The sequence below is a fragment of the Malania oleifera genome, chromosome 11 (genome assembly GCF_029873635.1).
Source record: "Malania oleifera isolate guangnan ecotype guangnan chromosome 11, ASM2987363v1, whole genome shotgun sequence".
NCBI classification, from domain to species: Eukaryota; Viridiplantae; Streptophyta; class Magnoliopsida; order Santalales; family Ximeniaceae; genus Malania; species Malania oleifera.
Window position 1 is genome coordinate 36,657,856 of NC_080427.1, and position 19,003 is coordinate 36,676,858.

At 35.2% G+C, this 19,003-nt stretch overlaps 1 protein-coding gene across 1 annotated transcript in view; it reads right to left on the reverse strand.

Annotated features, from left to right (window-relative positions):
* Nucleotides 1-16,429, reverse strand: part of LOC131167335 (villin-2) — a 34,390-nt gene extending 17,961 nt beyond the window's left edge. The window contains exons 1-14 of the mRNA XM_058126104.1: nucleotides 16,032-16,429; nucleotides 13,968-14,104; nucleotides 13,653-13,752; nucleotides 12,938-13,006; nucleotides 12,612-12,848; nucleotides 12,320-12,497; nucleotides 12,063-12,195; nucleotides 7,013-7,172; nucleotides 6,790-6,940; nucleotides 6,604-6,704; nucleotides 6,359-6,517; nucleotides 5,059-5,127; nucleotides 4,917-4,985; nucleotides 4,649-4,786 (exon numbers count right to left, since the gene is read on the reverse strand). Of these exons, the coding sequence (XP_057982087.1) occupies nucleotides 4,649-4,786; nucleotides 4,917-4,985; nucleotides 5,059-5,127; nucleotides 6,359-6,517; nucleotides 6,604-6,704; nucleotides 6,790-6,940; nucleotides 7,013-7,172; nucleotides 12,063-12,195; nucleotides 12,320-12,497; nucleotides 12,612-12,848; nucleotides 12,938-13,006; nucleotides 13,653-13,752; nucleotides 13,968-14,023 (1,620 nt within the window). The 5' untranslated portion in view covers nucleotides 14,024-14,104; nucleotides 16,032-16,429. The remainder of the gene's footprint in view (nucleotides 1-4,648; nucleotides 4,787-4,916; nucleotides 4,986-5,058; nucleotides 5,128-6,358; nucleotides 6,518-6,603; nucleotides 6,705-6,789; nucleotides 6,941-7,012; nucleotides 7,173-12,062; nucleotides 12,196-12,319; nucleotides 12,498-12,611; nucleotides 12,849-12,937; nucleotides 13,007-13,652; nucleotides 13,753-13,967; nucleotides 14,105-16,031) is intronic.
* Between the last annotated feature and the right edge of the window lie 2,574 nt (nucleotides 16,430-19,003).

Consider the following 19,003-nt stretch of genomic DNA (forward strand, 5'->3'; position numbering starts at 1 on the left):
CCAGAAATGGGTGATTTGTTGCCTAACCCAGGTCGGTATCGGAGACTTGTTGGAAAGTTGAATTATCTCACAATCACTTGACCAGATATATCCTTTACAACAAGTGTTGCCAGTCAGCTTTTCGATTCCTCAAAAACAAGTCAGTGGAATGTAGTGATTCGCATTTTGAGATATCTCAAAGGTGCACCAGGGAGAGGTCTCTTATATTAGGATCAGGGTCACACTCATATTCAGGCATACACGGATGCAAATTGCGCCAAATCAGCTTCCGATCGAAGATCCACAACCAAGTATTTTATCTTTGTTGGTGGTAATTTAGTGTCTTGGAAAATTAAGAAACAAATTGTGGTTGCCAGGTTGAGTGCTGAAGTCAGAGTATAGGGCTATGGCGCACATTACATGTGAACTTGTTTGGCAGAAGAACATGTTGAAAGAACTGGGTTTACGACATTCTCAACCTATGGAATTGATGTGTGTGATAATCGAGCTACTATTCATATTGCCTCCAACCCTATCTTCCATGAGCGGACAAAGCACATTGAAGTTGATTGCCACTTTATCTGAGAGAAACTTGTACAAAAGCTCATTACAACCACTCATGTGAAGTCTAAGTTTCAGCTTGTTGATTTGTTCACTAAAGCCTGTGGAGGTGCTCGTGTGAAATTCATTTGCAACAAGCTAGGAGCATATGATATATATGCTCCAGCTTGAGGGGGAGTGTTAATGGTTATTTAGTCTTCTAGCATTATTATTATTATGTGTTAGAGTTTTGTTAGTAATAAGTCTTGAGTTAGTTAGGGTATTATGGTCATTCCCCTATTGTACTTACATATATTATATATAGAGGGAGAGACCCATCATTGAGTTGAGGTCTTCCATTTTACCCAATTACTCAACAATCTATTTGCCTTTTATTTTATCCACTTTTTTTTTAAAATATTAAAACAAGTTTATTAAAAATAAAGATAATTTCAATGAAATGAGGTTAAGAAATCCCCAAAAAAAAAGAAAAGCAAAAAAGAGAAAAAAAAATTGAAAAATCTAACAAATTACATCAAAGCGGCTTTCCAATCCCTTTGAATATCAAACAGAAAAAGACCCCCAAAACCCCAAAAGAATGAGCCCATAAAGAAGCGAGAAAAATAACATTCTCCAAAGCAATCTTGGAGAAGTCTTTAGATCTTTAAAAACTATAGCATTCCTTTCCAGCCAAAGCGACCACAAGATTGTAAAAACAGTGTAGTCCCAAAATATCTCGTCTCTCACCTTCCCAAAACGCCAAAACTTCACCTTCAAAGAATCCTGAATTGTAGTTGGAGCCACTCAAACCTCACCAAAGTATTAAAACGAATTATTCCACATGCATCTTGCTACCTTACAATGAATGAACAAATGTCTAACAGTCTCATCAGACTCATTTCACAGCATACAAATATTTGGACTTAAGGGCTTTGTGAGGTCTTATTTGTACATATTGTTTGTGTTGATCTTGTAAAGAATTAAGGTCCAAATGAAGGCCCAGATTTTAAAAGGAATCTTTGCTTTCTGAAAAGCTTCTGTAAGAGGAAAGGGCTAGGATTTGTGGATTTTATGAGATTGGAAAGGGAAGACTTTGAAGACAAAGACCTGAAGCATATCCCCAATCCAAAGCCTTGTATCCCCCAGAAAATTTGGCACGAAAGCATCCAGCACACCCAGTAAAAGAGTTAAGTGTTCACTCTTTAAGGTTACTAAGTGTTTTTCTCTTTTCTTAAAGCGGGTATTTGCTATAACAAGATTGTATGACAAGGAAAAAACTAAAATTATATCACCACTAATTTTTATCTCCGTATCCATGGCCTCCATGTATCCTTTCATAACCTTTATTATACTTTCCAATGTGTCCATTCAAATCAGTTCCTATGAATGTTTTTCAAACCCTGGTATCCCTTGTACAATACTATCATATTTTCCCAAAATTGTCTTTTAAGGTTTAGACTTAGTTTGGGAGCATATGCGCTTCTTGATAATTGATTCCCAAAACTGGGATTTCGATCCGCGATTTGAATCTCAACTAGACAACTATGCTGGGGAGCAAAATTGATTCTTGACATACACAGGGCTTCCATTCTTATCCTTCAAAGCCAGTTCTGTTTTGGATTCTATTACCAAAATATCTGATGGAAGACTAGCAGCAGGTTGGAAGAAGAATTATGGCCAACAGACTTTATTCAGAATTCGGTTGACAGTTATGAAGAAGCTGGAAAAGATCATAGCAAATTCGGGTGCATTGGTGCAGGGAGGAACTCAAATGTCATCTACTGAATTGGAGTCCTTTGATTGTCTAAACAAGGAGGCAACAGCCCTAGATGATTGGGGGTTTCAACATAGCACTATAAGAAAAGTGGATTTCAAAATTTTGAAAAGCAGAGCTCTTGTTGGGAGATAAATGAGTATAAATATGGCACACTTTCCTGGAGTAGACCAGTATGGTTATGAAAGTCATCAGATCATATTTGGATGTGTGGAGAGTTTTCTCCTTTCTTGGTTGGGGACTGAAGGATTAGTTATTGGCATGATGTGAGGTTTGGGTAGGTGGCTTTGAGGGATGCTTTCCTGGATCTTTTTGCCATTGCCTATGATGATGCTTGGATTGAAAAGTATATTGTGTATGAAGATGCTGATACAGAAACAAATAGAAAACTCTATTAATTAAAGAATTGCAGGAGTGGCAAGATAGAGCCTTTATTGTGTCCTTCATGAAGCTGCTGTACTCAGTAAAGCTGTGTAGAGTCAGAGAGGAATCAGAGGATTCTATCTTTAGAAGGAGCTAAGGGCACAAGTTCCACTGTCATGACCCTTTTTCTGGGAGTTTCAGGGTACGGTCTTCACAGTTTCCCTCAAAAGATTGTTGGAAGTTGGGACAGTGAAATCTCAAAATCCCAACCAAGGTGTTTTTAGGGAGGAAATCAGCATAAGATCATAATGATAATCTGATTAAAAGGGGAAAGCAAGTAATGAAGATAAAGAACCTGGCCCTGATTGTTCCACTTTGGCTTTTTATCAAGAAAATTGGTGACTAAAGCAGGATATTATCAGCATTTTTTATGTTTTCTACAGAATAGGCAGCTTTGTGAGCAGTCCAAACTCCACATTTGTTACCATGGTTCCCACGAATTGGGTCCAGCAATATTAAAGACTTAAGCCCTATCAGTCTTGTAGGTAGTATCTATAAGATCCTATCTAAAGTCATTGCTACGAGGCTTAAAGAAGCAACTCGAGAGGTTATTGGCCAGCACCATCATGCTGATGGAGATCTTATACCGAATGAAGTTGTCAATACCTATAGTAAGGAAAGGGCGATGGCTTGTAAATTTGACAGAGAAGGTTTTTGATCATGTCAATTGGAATTTTCTCCTTCACATTCTCAATTGGAAGGATTCAAAATATGACCTTCAATATAATGGTTGGACCATTAAAGTTGGGAGAGGAGTGTATACGTCAATAATCATCTTCAAATTTCTGACCAAGAGATATTATGGACTGTCTCCTCTATTAGAAGTGCTTTGGATTGGGAAATTGATAAACTTACAAATTTTTATGGTTGTTTGTACAAAATTCATTATCGAAAGACTACTAGTAATACCATGCGCATCCTAGATAAAGCCAGCAGTTTCACGGGTCAGATCATATCATACGATAGTCACCCCAGGCAGAAACTAGCAACAACTTCCCTAGAAGCACATCTGGAAAACAGCAGCCTACACAAAGCAGCCCCTTGTCATCAAGTGCTTTTTGTGTTTGAAAAATGCTGAAATTATTGATCAATTCCTCTTGCATTGCTCCTGGACCAGAATCCTTTGGGACTTGGCCACTTCTCTGATCAGGCAGCAGGGGGTAACTGCCAGAACAGTGTAAAGAGCATTATGAGCTTGGGAAAGTATCCGCTCTAACAAGGAGAGCAAGAAAGCTTTGTCCCTCGTTTCCCTTGCCATATTTTGGTTTGTGTAGAGAGAGAAATAAAGAGAGCTTTTGAAGGATAGGCCACACCTTTGTATTCTTAAACACCGCTGGATTGCTACTGTTACTAGATGGCATGGTGGTTTGTTTTTGGTTGACTCTAGCAATTCTTGATTTTTTGACATCCTGCAGTGCAGGTTATTTCCCTTTTGTCAGTACTTGGGTAGCATCCCCTTGATTCCTTGTAATGAAACTTGGCTGATTAAAAAATATGACTGGGAGAGGATTTATAATTCCTAACCAGTTTTATTTGTCATGTATGGGGAATTCTATCAACTATGTTCTATTCAAAGAAATATAAATTTTGAAATATGGTCCACTTTCTTTCCTTCGCTTGGCATACAATGGGTTTGGCTCTGGTCAGTCCATTATCAGTTGTTGAGTGAGAGGAAGGAAACATTTTCTCAGAACAGCAGATTTATGGATGAATAAAGATGCAGCCACAGGCTTTTTCAGGGTGGTTATCCCACTCCCCGCCCCCCACACCCCCCCACCCCCGCCACACGCGTGATGTTTGACATACAAACTACAAAATATCTAATAGGCTGGTGCATCTAAAGGAATGAAAGAAGAAAACAAGAGAATGTCTTTTGTAAACATCAGCAAATAAGTTTAAAAGCATGAATGAAATTAGTCAATGTCCATATACCGCATCCACTTGCACTGCTTTATTATTATGCACAGACGTTCCTGATATCTGAATGAGAGCGACACCATCGGCACTGTAAGATTCATCATTCAAACCTTTGTCTGATAAAAGTTTCTTGTAGCCAGAGCTTAGTCCACCCTGAAAGAAGGAGAGTTCATTAAAATAAACAACTAATTGCAAGTTTGTAGCTTTTGACATTGAATTATCTTAGAACAACAACTACAATTGAAGAATAAAGTGAAATTTCACACCAGCTAACAGAAAGCACCTTAAGGAGAATCATAGGCTGAAAGATTGCAATGAATTGTGGTGGTTCTTTTCCTTGAAATATGCGACCCTGGGGCAAACACCTGTTATACATGCGAGTCTTACAAGTAACATTATGGACTTAACAAAGAAAATCAGGATACCTGTACAGGTCTTCCTTTTAGTGAGTTGAACATTGTATTAGCCAAACGAGCAGCCATCTTTTGATCTTCCTGCAATTTGGAAATATAAAGAGATTATCCTAACTACAATTACTAAACACAAGGCCAATCAACCCACAGTTAACCACCAACCAAATAGAGGGAAGAAAAAAGTACAAAAAATGTTATTAGGAAAGAAATAGAATTGAGGAAATCAAAATAAATTCAATTTAATAAAATAACATGAAAAAAAAAATTTAATATGGTAATATGAACTCTCTTGTTCATAGAAGAGGTGTATTTATAATATAATATAAAATTTGAAAGAAACAAAGCAAACAGTTAGCTTGCATGCTTTCAATAGCATGTTAGTTACCTAGCTGCAATAAGAGTTCTACTAGAAGAACAAAAGACATTTAAACAGTCTCGATAGGATAAGACTGAGAAGACAAGAAGACATTACACAGAAATCTCCGTCTTGGCCACCCTTAGGAAAGAAACTCCTCTTCCCTCTTGTAATGCATACGATTTAGTGTGTTTTTATAGTAAGGTTCTACTGCTTCATTCATAAATATAGTTGGCACTCTAGAGCGACTAAACTCAAAGAAGTAAAACTGAGGAATCAATGATATTAACACACAGAAAAGAAAGATCTTAGGCAATTCAAAAATTTAGTGTGAAATTATTTTCAAAAAGAGGAAAATAAGAAGAAATATATGCATTGCATAAAATGACGAAGAAAAAACCAGGACTGCAGAGTAAGAGCAAGATGGTTAGGTGCCTCAGGGAAGGAGGAAAAGGACGCGAGACGAAATATTGGCAAATGATAAGTAGAAATTACAAGCAAAAGAGAACAGATTAGGAAAACAAGATCCATAAATAGAAACTACAGAACTCTGATTAGGCTTTGTCAGCTTCTTCATCTTGTGTGCTCGTATAACCACTTCAAATTTTGAATCCAATAAGCTAGAATAAAAAAGTCAATGCATCTTAAAATAAGAGGTGAGAAAGCGGCAGAGTGGGGGGTGTGGAGAAAACTAAAACTATTCAATGGATGTCATGCTGCTCTGATCTAGAAAATGCCTCTCATGAAGTGGGTGCTGATTCTGCCCAATCAATAAGATTCAATCCCAAGAAGTGTGCAATGTGCTACTTATTTTAGGCCTAGGAAGCTGCAAGCCTCTGCCTCACGTTTTTTAATCCTGAAACTTCAGCATGACAGACTAAAGTGAAGGGGCCATATATGTGCATGTGTATTACAAATGCATTCAGTTATCAAACCGAACTTGGAACATATAATTACCTCAATGCTATCCTTTCCAATCCAGCAGCACAAAAAATATTCTTCTTTCTTATCACCTGAGTGGTAGGTGTAAAGAACTATGTAGCAATCTCCACTAAAAAATTTACCAACATCTTCTTTGGGCACGGGAGTCTTCGCACTGCCATTGATGCACCATACCTGGAAATTTGACAACATTAAATTTTCTAAAACAAGCATAAATAGATAAATTAACAAAATAACCAAAAACTATATAGTGATCAGACCTCAATTTTCCCTCCACTTTCAAGAAGTGGCGGAACTTCTTCATTTACAGGAGCACCTTTTGCAATGCTCTTGAGTCCAACACCTTGTTGCTTCAGCAATGCTACCAATACACAGAACAATTCGCAATCAAAAAACTTTACACATCAACTATTTCACTTTGGCTAACAACAGAGAATAATCACAACCTGCTACTTTTCCTCTACCCTCCTCGGCACCAGAAGTTCCAGTCCCTGATGGCCAAGAATCAAAGTTGGACTTGAATGCATGTGTCTCATAGCCTTGAATAACCCGGGTTATACGGGTTGATTTCGGCCTATTTTGGCTAGAAAGAAATTCCTAGAGATAAAAAAATAAAATATGAGAATATATTGTAATGCAAAAGCAAAACACAATTAAGTGAGCTGCTACCTCAGCAGCTTGGCTGGCAGCTTTTCTATCATCCACTTGTGTCACCCGGCCAACCCAAACAAAAAGCTCAGCACCACAGTCAAGTAGATAGCATCGGTTATTTTCCAACAAGGCTTTGGAGAGTTCACCTTCTACAATCTTTGCCTCACCATCAGTTATGCTACAAAAATAAATAAATAAAATAAAACAGATATATAAAATTAGAGCCTTATGTTAACAAATGTATTGATGAAAGCAAGTATCATAAAAAAATTGGCCAGATTATTTATGCTTCATCAAGAATATGAAATTTAATCATATGTCACATGCAGATAAAGAGAAAACATAAAACTCACATTTAGGAGCTCAGACAATTAATTAAAACCAAATGCAGATTAAGTTAGAGATGCAAGTCTGCAATCTTTACTTAATTTTTTTGTTTACATCAAGTGTTGTTCTCTATGGGTAAAGGGCTTTCCCTGGCCTTGCCGTTTTGCAAGGGTAGGGGGAGGGTTGTCACAGGGTACACTGTACACAGCCTTATCCTGCTTTTATATGGAGAGGCTGTTTCCTTGGACTCAAATCCATGACCAACCAGTCACAAAGGAGCAACCTTACCATTGATCCAAGGCTCGCCCTTTGTTGTTAATGTTATATATGGGCGATAGAGGTAAATTATATAGTTTCTGGATTTTAGGGTTTATTTTGGTCAAATTAAATTTGGGGTTTATTTTGTGATATTTAGGGCGTACCTAAGTATCTCTGCAATGGGAGTTTTTTTTTCAATAAATAAAAGAAGAATTCATTAATAGAATAAGAACATACAGCTAGGCGAATAAGACATCTGCTTAACAAAGTCTGGAAAATCCAGGTAAGAAACACCAAGGAACAACCCAAAGACTAAAGAACAAAAGAGGAAAACCAGCACAAACTAACACTCCAACACAACGCCAATCGCGCTGAATATCATAAAAGCTCACCTCCTTAAAATTTCCTTGTCCCACACCCCAAAGGAAGCCAAGTAATGTATCTTTTCCCAAACCAGCAACTGAGACAACTTCTTGGGAGTTATTTTTAGTGGGACTTTTGGAGATAACTGGTTTTTGGAGGGGTTATGCACAAAATGAGAGTTGGCTTCTCTTGGAAGTCTTAGGGTTGGTAAACCTTCAGCCCATTTTTCATGAGGATTTTGCTTGTCTTTTGAGAATATTTCTTTGCAGAGCTCAGCCCCAGACCTGCAAGGGTTTGAAGATTTGGAGGCTTGGGCGTTGAGGACTTGACCCTGCAATGCCTACCACTCCCTCCATTGCTGCTAAAGGTGCGAGAGCCTAGCAGAAAACTGCTGTTACTGTTCTGAGACAGTGCTAAAACGAGTAGTGATTTAAAATTAAGTTACTGACGTGCCTAGAAATTGCCCTTTTTTCTGGACTGAAGTTCAGAGCAGTAATCTCTTTATTGTTGTGAGGATTCAGTAGTTATTTGAGTCAAAGAAGGTTGTTAAAATTCTATTCTGAATAGGGCTTCAGGCACAATCATTTCAAAAAAAAAAAAACTATTCTTAAATCACAATCTTTATTTGTGAATTTTTCTTCTATTCCTACACCTATTTGCATCAGCTAGGTCGCCTCTAACACAAAATAACTCTAATTCAATACTGAATAAAACATGTACAGGGCTTTTATAGGCATAGAATGCTTGGGATTGGGAAATCAGAAAAGTAAAATTACAAAACTAAAATACTAATTCCTAAAGAAAAATATCCTACAATCTTAAGGAAATGATCCCAATAAAGTACCCTAAATCGAAATAAATAAATAAATAACTATAGAAATCAATATAAACTAAAATACTAAATTCCTAAATAAAAAATAAAAAAAATTTAAAGATACAATCCCAATTAAAATTCCCCAAATAAAAAACGAAAATATGATAAAAATTAGAAAAGTAGATTTGTTCTTGCTTGGATGTTGCATCATTTTTCCCAGCTAGAAAGGAACTCGAACTCAATTTTAAATATTGAAAATATGAAGAACAAAGTAGCAATCAAACTCAGAAGACTGATACAATTTGTCAGCTTTAAAATGAAGTAGGACTGTATGATGGATGACCCATTGGAGGTGCAGCTGAAAAATTTACCTGAAATGATGAATTCAACAGGTGATGAGGATCCAATTTTGATGTTCTTCAACCTCAACAGGAGCTTCCTCAACCGCCTCCTCTTTTTAACCTACCTCCTCCTAATGGGCTCAAGAAAGGCATCTCTTCTAATCATGATAATTAGAATCAGTGGTTGATATAAGTGTAAAGCATAGCATCAAGCTTGCTCATCCTATAATTGAACTTTTCCACAGCTATTTCCCCCTGTTCTGTTTCCCTTAATCTGCTTTCCTGCCAGTCCAGATTTGTTTGGTTGGTCTGACCCTATTTCCAAACTGGTCCAAACCGAGTTTTTCCCCTGTTCTGTTTCCCTTAATCTGCTTTCCTGTCAGCCCAGATTTGTTTGGTTGGTCTGACCCTATTTCCAAACTGGTCCGAACCAAGCAACTTGACTCTTCTTAATGGGCTCAAAGCTCATGGAACATCCACCTAAAAGCAACCAAACAAAAAGCCCCCTGCAATCCCTCTAAAGATCAGATAACAAAACTCTCCCCCCTCCCCCTCCCTTCAAAAAAAGAAGAGAAAAAACACTAGTGTGTGCCCAAAAAAGAAACAAGAAAAGCAACTCTAACCCACAATTAGTGGAAGGAGTTGATTTTCCATGAAAGATCCTAGCATAAGCCACTAAAGTCCAAAAAAGAGCGAACACACCACCACCTCCATAACACCATTTGTTGCTTACTCCCCCCTCAAAACCCCAAACCTCACCATCAACACACAGGAAGATATCAGCAAATCAGAAAAGAAAGATTTCATGACAAAACAGAAGCAACCCCAATCCAAATTTCCATGTCATTTCTCATTTGACGAATGAAAAATTCCAAAGATTTCAAAAGAATAGTGCACTTATCAACCTCTCTTCATTGAGATTCCAGGAGAAACAAAAATCCCAAGAAAGATAGCCCCCTCTCAAAGAATAGAAGGCAGAATCAAAGATGAACTAAAAAATTGCAGACAACTAGTTTCACAGATGACCACCCGAATTATAGCCCTATTTAACGCTGCAGATAGCTAGTCAAATATGTCTGCTGATTGGTTGGCAAATCAAAACTTAAAGCAGGGAATACATGCAGTCTTCTTTGATGTCCCCTGTTGTGGTGGAATTACTCATACTTCCAAACATGCAGTCTTCTTTAATGTCCCCCGTCACAGTGACCTTGCTTCAAAGAAATAGGAAGCAAATTTGTGTGGTGATTGCCTGGAAAATCAAACCTTAAAGCAGGACTGCTCTTGAGGTGACCTTACTCATCCTTCCAAACATGCGGTCTTCTTTAATGTCCCCCTGCCACAGTGGCCTTACTATCCTTCCAAGATATAGGGAGGAAAATATGTGAGCTGATTTTCTGGCAAATCAAACCTTAAAGCAGGACCCTGGTTCCGGTGACCTTACTCAACCTTTCAAGATACCATGGGTGTTGGTGAACCATGCTCTGTTCGCTTGTGACGATGAGCCCCCAGTAAAAACACACACACCCCTCCCACCTCCCCAAATAAAAAGAAACACAAAAACAAAAACAACAAAGAACACTAGTTCCACACTCCAGTCAGCCTTGTACAATAATTTTATTGGTTTCCCACAACATAAATGGAATATCCATGTTCTCATTAAGCTTTTGGATGATTAGTTTGATTAAATAAATGCATGATCAGTTTAACAGCTTCACAAGAATACTATTGTTATAGCTATTATTCCCCCTACATAAATCTCATTAACAAGTATCTTCCCCCCCCCCCCCCCCCCAAAAAAAAAAGAGGGGAGGGGAGGGGGGTGGGTTTAAGAGAGAAGGAGAGTAACATCGCTGCAGTTTTTTCATAGGCAAGCAACATCATGGTAGCTACTTACGAGTATTAATCATTGAGCAACAACAACAACAAAATAACAAACCTTAAATCCCACTAAATGGGGTCGACTATATGAATTCTTTTCTGCCAATTCACACGATCAAGGGCATTTTCTTCTACTAACTTAGGAAGAATTAAATAAGTAAAGAAAATTCAAAACATTACATGTGTTATCATTGTAATATGTTTAAATAAAAGCTATAATAATATATTATGATTTATCTATTTATTTAAATAATATAATACTGAAGTTATTATATTAATAATATTTTTAAATGTTATGTCAATATAAAATAAAAGCTATAATAATATATTATGATTTATTTATTGATTTAAATATCAATATTATTAATATAATAATTTCAGGTATTCTTTGTTTTTTGCAATAAACATCTTTATAATTTATACACAGAAAAATGGAGCTCACATGTTTCTTCATTACTCAGAAGCTTGGAGCTTATAGAAATAAGCTTTGCGCTTGGTAAGACTTGAGTGTGCCCTAGTTTTATAGAGGTCCTCTAATTGATTACTTTTATGAAGTGTTTGGGAGCATGGATGTCTGGCTTTGTATTTGGATTTGTGCCGATTTGGATGAAACTCAATACAGTTTTGCATTGTATTTTTTGTCAAAATATACACAAATCCAAATCCAAGGTTAGAGGTTTTGGGAGGCATAATGCAAGAAGGTTACAGTGGTGTACAGTTTTTGGTGTTTTATAGGTGGTTTGATTGGAGAGGAATGCTCATATTTTTCATAACCACCCTTTGCCTACACATTTTATTTGGGGCAAGCTTGTCTTTTTTATAGATCGGATGGCTTTGTTAGCTTTATCTTGTCAATCTTCTTTTCTTTTTTTTTGGTATTTTTGTAAAAATGTATCCTCCTCACACATTCTACCTTTTCTCTAAACAAGGTTCCTTTTCTATAAAAGATACGTATAACTATAATTTAGGTAACACCCAACCATATACACGCATAAACATAATATCCTAATCTAATCTTATTAAAAATCTACGATCAAAATGTTTAAACTTCAGGTAGAGTTTAAAAAATATTAATTCCATGAGGTACCTATAAAGGGTAGCAGGAGTTTTCTCTGGAATAATATCATCTTCGCTGGCAACCTTCTTGCCAATTGGAGCAAAACCACCAAAGAGAACCCAGAATTCACCTGAATCTGACTCGGCTACTAGCTTTCCATCATCTAGAATATTCACCCCATTTATGCACCAAAAAAGTAGTGGGTGAAGAAATAGAAATTAAAAACTAGGGAATATACATATTAAAGAAGGAATGTAGCATGTAGTCACAAATATATGTGGACTTACCAACAATTGCAACGTCACACTTCCCATCATGATACTTGTCTTTGAAAAACTGAATTACTTCCAAAGCTTTGGCCCTTTCTTGAATATTGGAGTTTGCGCCATTAAACTGATAAATTTTGTCCTTTGTGTCCAAGATAAACACATCATCGTGATTCAATGATGACCTAGCAAAAGGGACCTGCATAGCCAAAATTCAGATTCATATTCCCTTGACCCACTGCAAGCAAGAAAGAAACTTTATAGTTCATAATGAACCCATCAGTTTATGTTGATTGTTGAATAGGTCTCATACCTGCTTTAATTTAACAACACGTTTTCCTCTACAAACATATAACCTTGTTTCGAACTCTTCTTCCTCGGGTTTCTTAAACCCAGATGCTACTCCCCCTTCCAATGGTATGATACATGGTTTGAAATATGACAAGAATTTGTCAGATTCATGGCCTTGGAGTTCCCTGTGTTGCACTGCACGTCCGCCAAGAACAGCATCAAGTTCGACAGTTTTGATAGCTGCAGTTCCGGCCTCATCCTACAGCAGGTTGGTAGATCCAGTACATAAAAGATCATAATTTCAGACAATTCTAAGTCTTCAACAGAAGAATTGATGTAAAAGCAAACCTGACTCGTATCTTTTCCAATCCAAAAGTGTATGTCGTACAGATAAGCTCCACCCTTGCCAGCGCTTGTCTGTAGGATAATATTGAAAGATTACAATATGAAGATGTTAAAGATGCAAATCATCTATGCCTCCAGCTCCAAGAGGTAATGAGATTATCCAAAAAACTCTCGCTCTCTCTCTCTCTCTCTCATGCACACACATGGATGCACACATGCATGCACGCACACATTTAGGGGTTACACATGCTAGCATGCTACACACACTAACTATAAAGTCTATACATCATGTAGGTTCTAAATGACACCATGTACCATATTTTGATTCTAATTGGAGAAAAATTTGACAACGTTTTAAAATAAACGTATCAAAATAAGTATGGCATTAGAAAAGAAAACTTCATTTAGGCCCAACACATATAGGCTAATACTGAAAAATTACAAAACCATGTCACAGAACATTATGAGCATCCAAAAAAATGTGAAATAATGTGATGTTTCAAAATTTTGAAACCCCAAGCACCCAATTATTTCGTCAGTATCCGCTGATCACATCTCATATGCTAAACATGATAATTATTCTAGCAGTAGTACACATCATACATTTAAGTCTAACATGACATAAACAACATATTGAACGATGAATATTCATATGAGTTAGATGAAAATATTAAAACCAAAGGACAAAGCTATATTTTAAATTAGTAAATGTATGCACCTGTAGGATAATATAGGAATCCCCCATGTAGAATTTACCATGGTCAGACTTTGGCACCGGAACCGGCTGAAAGTTCTCAATTCGCCAAATTTCAGTCCCTCTATGAGACGTTAAGTAAAATATCATGGAGAAGCACACTAAACACATAATAAGATAATAGGACCACACATACACAACACACACCCACACACACACATGCATGCACAGAATCCATTTGGAAAACTGAAATCCACCGTTCTATTATGCTTACATCAGAAATAAAATTAGATCATGCAACAATTCATTTATTATGTTCATGGCTTATTGCAAGGATACATTCTCTGGCCCACTCCTTGAAATGCAGGTTCCAAAACTTTTGAAGAGCTAGACATTGTGTCAGACCTCCTTTATTTGTTGTTTCTTTTAACAGCAACCCAGTAGAAAAATGTGTAAACTTTTTTCACAAGCAGCAGCTGCAATAAATCATTAGCATATTATCTAACGACATAAACTGCTGGATGGCCAAAGACATAAGCAAAAAAACAAAGCTAACAATTACATTAGCTGAAAATCAATAATTTCTGATTTGCATTATGTGTCATGCAAATGAAAGCAACAAACAACAAAGATATTTACAAAAAATCAGAGCTTCCAGAAAAAATACATAAATAAAGCAAGAATTGTACATTTATATCTTACATCTATGGAATCCACCCTTTAGAGAGCAAAAACCTTCCATCTTATCCTGTTCTATAATGCTATTATCTCACATTATATACTTGTTGATTAATTTGACAATTTTTTAAAAAAATTGCTCCCCTTCACTTGAACATTTACCTGCCTTACAGGTCCAGTAACTTAAATTTTGAATGACAGGATTCCATCATGGATGCTACCATTGGAATTTATATTGATAGCGCAATACTTCAAAAGTTCCACAACTATTAGGCAGATGGATTAATCTTCCAAAGACCTTACAACCAAAAAGTCTGAAATCAGCATGAACTATCATCAAATATCTGGCTCCCATGTCAAGCTTATCCATAAGCACAAAAATTCTTCCACTTTTCTTTTATTTTTCTTCCTTTGTTGATGACCCCACAGATGAAACGACGGTTTTATACCATCCATGTAACACTGCCACATTACCTGGCAAGTCAAGCTAACAATCCATTTTGAGAGACCCCTTGACATCATTCAAAACACAGGTGCACAGTCACACCACTCCTAGTGCACCATGACCAATCCAAAAAATCCCTGCTTGCCACTATTCTCTGATCCTACTTAATTAATATAAAAGGCATGCCTTCGACAAACAATTTCTTTAATGAGAATCTGGTTCTGCAGCTAAACGCCCTGGATAAGGAGATCGTGCACTAGAAAATAAACCTGACAACTTCAAAGTTACAACATTTCAACTGTCCGCCTGTCTTAGACCAGAGCTCCTTAGTCTATATATACATAAAAGCATAACAAGTCACCCAAATCTCAGAAAACCTCACATCAGCACTTTTATTCAGTAGAAACCACCATCACCAATTCACAGCATTCTAAACACCAACTCACAGCATTCTACACCTGTAAATTTTTGCCACATCAAAACAATGCACTGGGGTGGAACAGTTTTAACGCAAATACTCAATGATCCCACTTTTAACTTGCAAAAAGCAATGCAATAATGTTCTCAAATCGAGCAGCCTCCCAAATCAGAACTCCAAACACTTCGAAGGAAAAGTGCTCAAGCGACTTGCACTTGCCACACTTCCTTTAACATATCCACCGGTACTGTTTTCAAAACATTCTGTTCTCCAATTTTGCTCCGCTATTACAACTACTCAAACTAACCCATGAATTTATAAATGATTACGGATTATTTTGATCTCTAAACGTACCGGCAGCGCTGATTGCAATAACGGTAATCAAATCAAAAACCCAGAAATTTTCCATAAACCCTTATTTATATATTCAAATTTTAACTTGATTAGGTAGAAGACGTAGCTTAAAATTAAAAAAGAAAAAATTAATCTCTTCTCAAACCCAAATAAAGATCATTTTTCTCGTACAAATCCGAATATGAGAAATAGAGCACACTATTCAAACAATCAAACATGCATGAAAAACGAGAGATCAAACAATCAATGAAGAATTAAACTAGCAAAAGCTCACGTCAACAACAGATCAATGCTCGAACCACCCAAGACAATCAGAACCGAGAAAATCGCCAAAAAGCTCAAATCAACAAAAATTCTTCGAAAATTAAACTTATAACTAAAACTCCATATATTCAAATACAATCAGGAACCTAGAGATCTACGAATTATGCCGATCTTTGAAGTGATCGAGGTGATCATGTAATCGAATTTTGAGGGGCAACCGATCTTCGAAGAGGAATCGACGTACCTGCGATCTTTCTCTGTATGCGTGTCTCTCTCCCCTGATGACGGGGTGAGGTTAGAGAGAGAGAAAATGAAGAGGGCGTCTCCTGGTGATGGGCGTGGGGATGAAGAAGCTGCAGAGCTGGCAATATAGAGAGAGAGAGAGAGAGAGAGAGAGAGAGAGAGAGAGAGAGAGAGAGAGCTTAAAAGAAAGTGAATGATTGGTGTGTGGGTTTCTCTCTCTTAGCTTTTTGAGCCTTTTGAGATTTCAGAGATTGGAATTCACAGAGAGATGTCTGGAACAGAGGGTAGGAGAGGTGTGTATGATGAAGAGGGAAGGAGAGAGAAAATTCGAAGAGAGATCGAGGGAGAGAGAGAGACGTTAAATAAGGCAGAAATCTGGTGTCTCTGTGGCACTGACCATTGGACGGATCGAAGAAAAATGGATTTTTCTTTTTTAGCTTTTTAAGTGTTTTTTTTTTTCTTCAAGTAAAAATATAAAAATTAAAATTTTTTTTTCTATTTTAAAAATGTTTTTTCGCGGTTTTCTTTTTTATAAGGGTAAAGTAACAAAATGCCGTGTGAAAATTTAAAATCATAAAATATAGAAAGATTAAAATTTTCAAATTTTTGAATGAAATTAAAGTGTTAAATCTCAATGTTTCCAGTTTTGATTTCTATACAATAAATAACTTATGAAAATGTGTCAATTTTTATTATCTATTTTTTATATATATTTTTTATTATTTTAAAAAAAATTAAAATCAAATTTTATAGTTTCAGATTTTTAATAATATGTCACCAAAATTTTTTAATACAAAATTAGCTTTTATATATTACTTTTTTTATTTATAAAAAAAGGTAGAAATTAAAATAATTAAATGATCATTGGTTTCATATTTTTTATAATATGTCATCAAAATTTTAATATACAAAATTAACTCTTGAAGGTTAAATTTTTTATTTTAGACAAAATTTTTAGTTAAAATTAAAATAAATAAATGATCATATAAATTTAAAGTATAATTAAAATAAGATATTCATAGACTTTTTCATATAAATCATTGCAAATATCTTTTTAATATTCAATTGTCAAATATAATAAGATTGATCTTGTAAAGTAAATTCTAAAATATAATGATTTAAGTGAAATAAATAATAATTTTTATTTTATTTTAATATTTTGATTTGTATTATTTTGTAATTTATCATTCTAATCATATTATTTTATATATTATTTTATTCAAAAAGAAAAATATTGTAATATGCGACTCATATCGAGTGGAACACATGCACAGAGAAAGTAGGCTTATGCAGAAAGTGAAGCGGAGCAAAACGACAACACCGGTTTTTTGGGCTTGCAATTTGTTGCTTTATTGGTTAGGATGAATAATGGGTTGGGGTGTGGGGCGAGGGCGCGATGTGATACGGTAGAGGAATATTTTAGAATTTTTTTTCTAATGTCTCTGTATGGTTATGGTTAGTATAAATACATATGATGTAACTTACTTTCTATAATAGTGAAATTTCGTTGCCACTCGCTTCTATTGATGTAAGCATACTGTTGAACCACATTAAATCCGTGTATTTTTTCTTACTTTCTTTATCTTTGTGTTTTTCCGTATTATTCATCATAATTGTTACACGTTTCACATAAAAAAATGAGCATTTGTTCAATTGATTTATAATTTAATGGCACCGAATAAACTAAATCATACAAACAAAAGCCTATTAATTAGCATAAGCATGGATTTCAATATTCCGATTTGAATTTCTATTATTTGAAAGAAAATTAATATAATTTAATACTACATTTTGTTTAAATACTTTGAAAATTTAACGATATAAAGTCAACCATCACGAGAGAGAGAGAAAAAATAGTTAGTAATTTGTCAAAGAATTATCAAAGCAGTTGTCGTAAACAATATTAGAAAGATGTAATCAAACTATACCATCACTTTTATAAATTTTGTTATTATTCGGCGACTAGCACGCGGATCTTAAAAAAAATAAAAAATTATCGTGGTGGTTACACGGTTGCGCATTTATTTTTTTATTTCAACTAAAATCATCATTTACTAAAGAAAATTTACACTATAATTAACGTACTTATAGAGTCAATATAAAGTCAATGTCGGAAATTATCAGAAGGCATCAAAGTGGTAAAATATTTTGTAGGGTTATGATAAAATTATGTGAATTTTAATTATTCGTTGACTATCAAATGAAATCCTTAAAGTTTGAAATTATAGTAGTGGTTATACAGTTAAGCTTTTACGTATTTTACTTCCGGTAAAATTAAATTTTCGAGATTAAAAATCTATATTGCAAATGGCATAATTATTTTATTTTAGGAGTATTAATTTAAAAGCTTAAATTTAAAATTGTATAAATTTGAATAAAATATTATATAATATTGTATTAAGAATAACGATGCCTTCAAATTGATGCAGTGTGATTTTGAACTTGACCCGATTGATTAGAAATTTTAAACTTGAAATCAACTAATCTTGTAATTGTTAAACTCGATCTTAACTCGATTACAAGTTCTTAAAACTTAAAATTATAAAATAATATTTAATATATAATTATAAGGTATAAGAGATCGTATAATAGAAGTTTGACAGATTTAGTTATCTCACGAGTAGTTTTATAAAAATAGAACTCTGACTCTAACTCGAATGAAATTAAATTGAGTCGAACTATGGAATAAGTTAACCAAAATTATATTTTTTATTTCTTAAATTTTTTTATAAAAAGTTTGAAAAATTAAAAGCCTAGATAACAATTTTGCAATTATTTGAACATTTGAAAAATAAAAAATAAATAGTATTTTTCACAATTAAACGTAGCTCATTAGCTATTTCACAATTAAAGAGGTAGTCAAATATAAGAACATGACCAGGGTTTTAAAAAATGAAAATATAATTAATTTTGATGCTTGTATGGGTACCGTGTGACTCCACCGAACAACCAATAATAAAACCGCATTGTTAT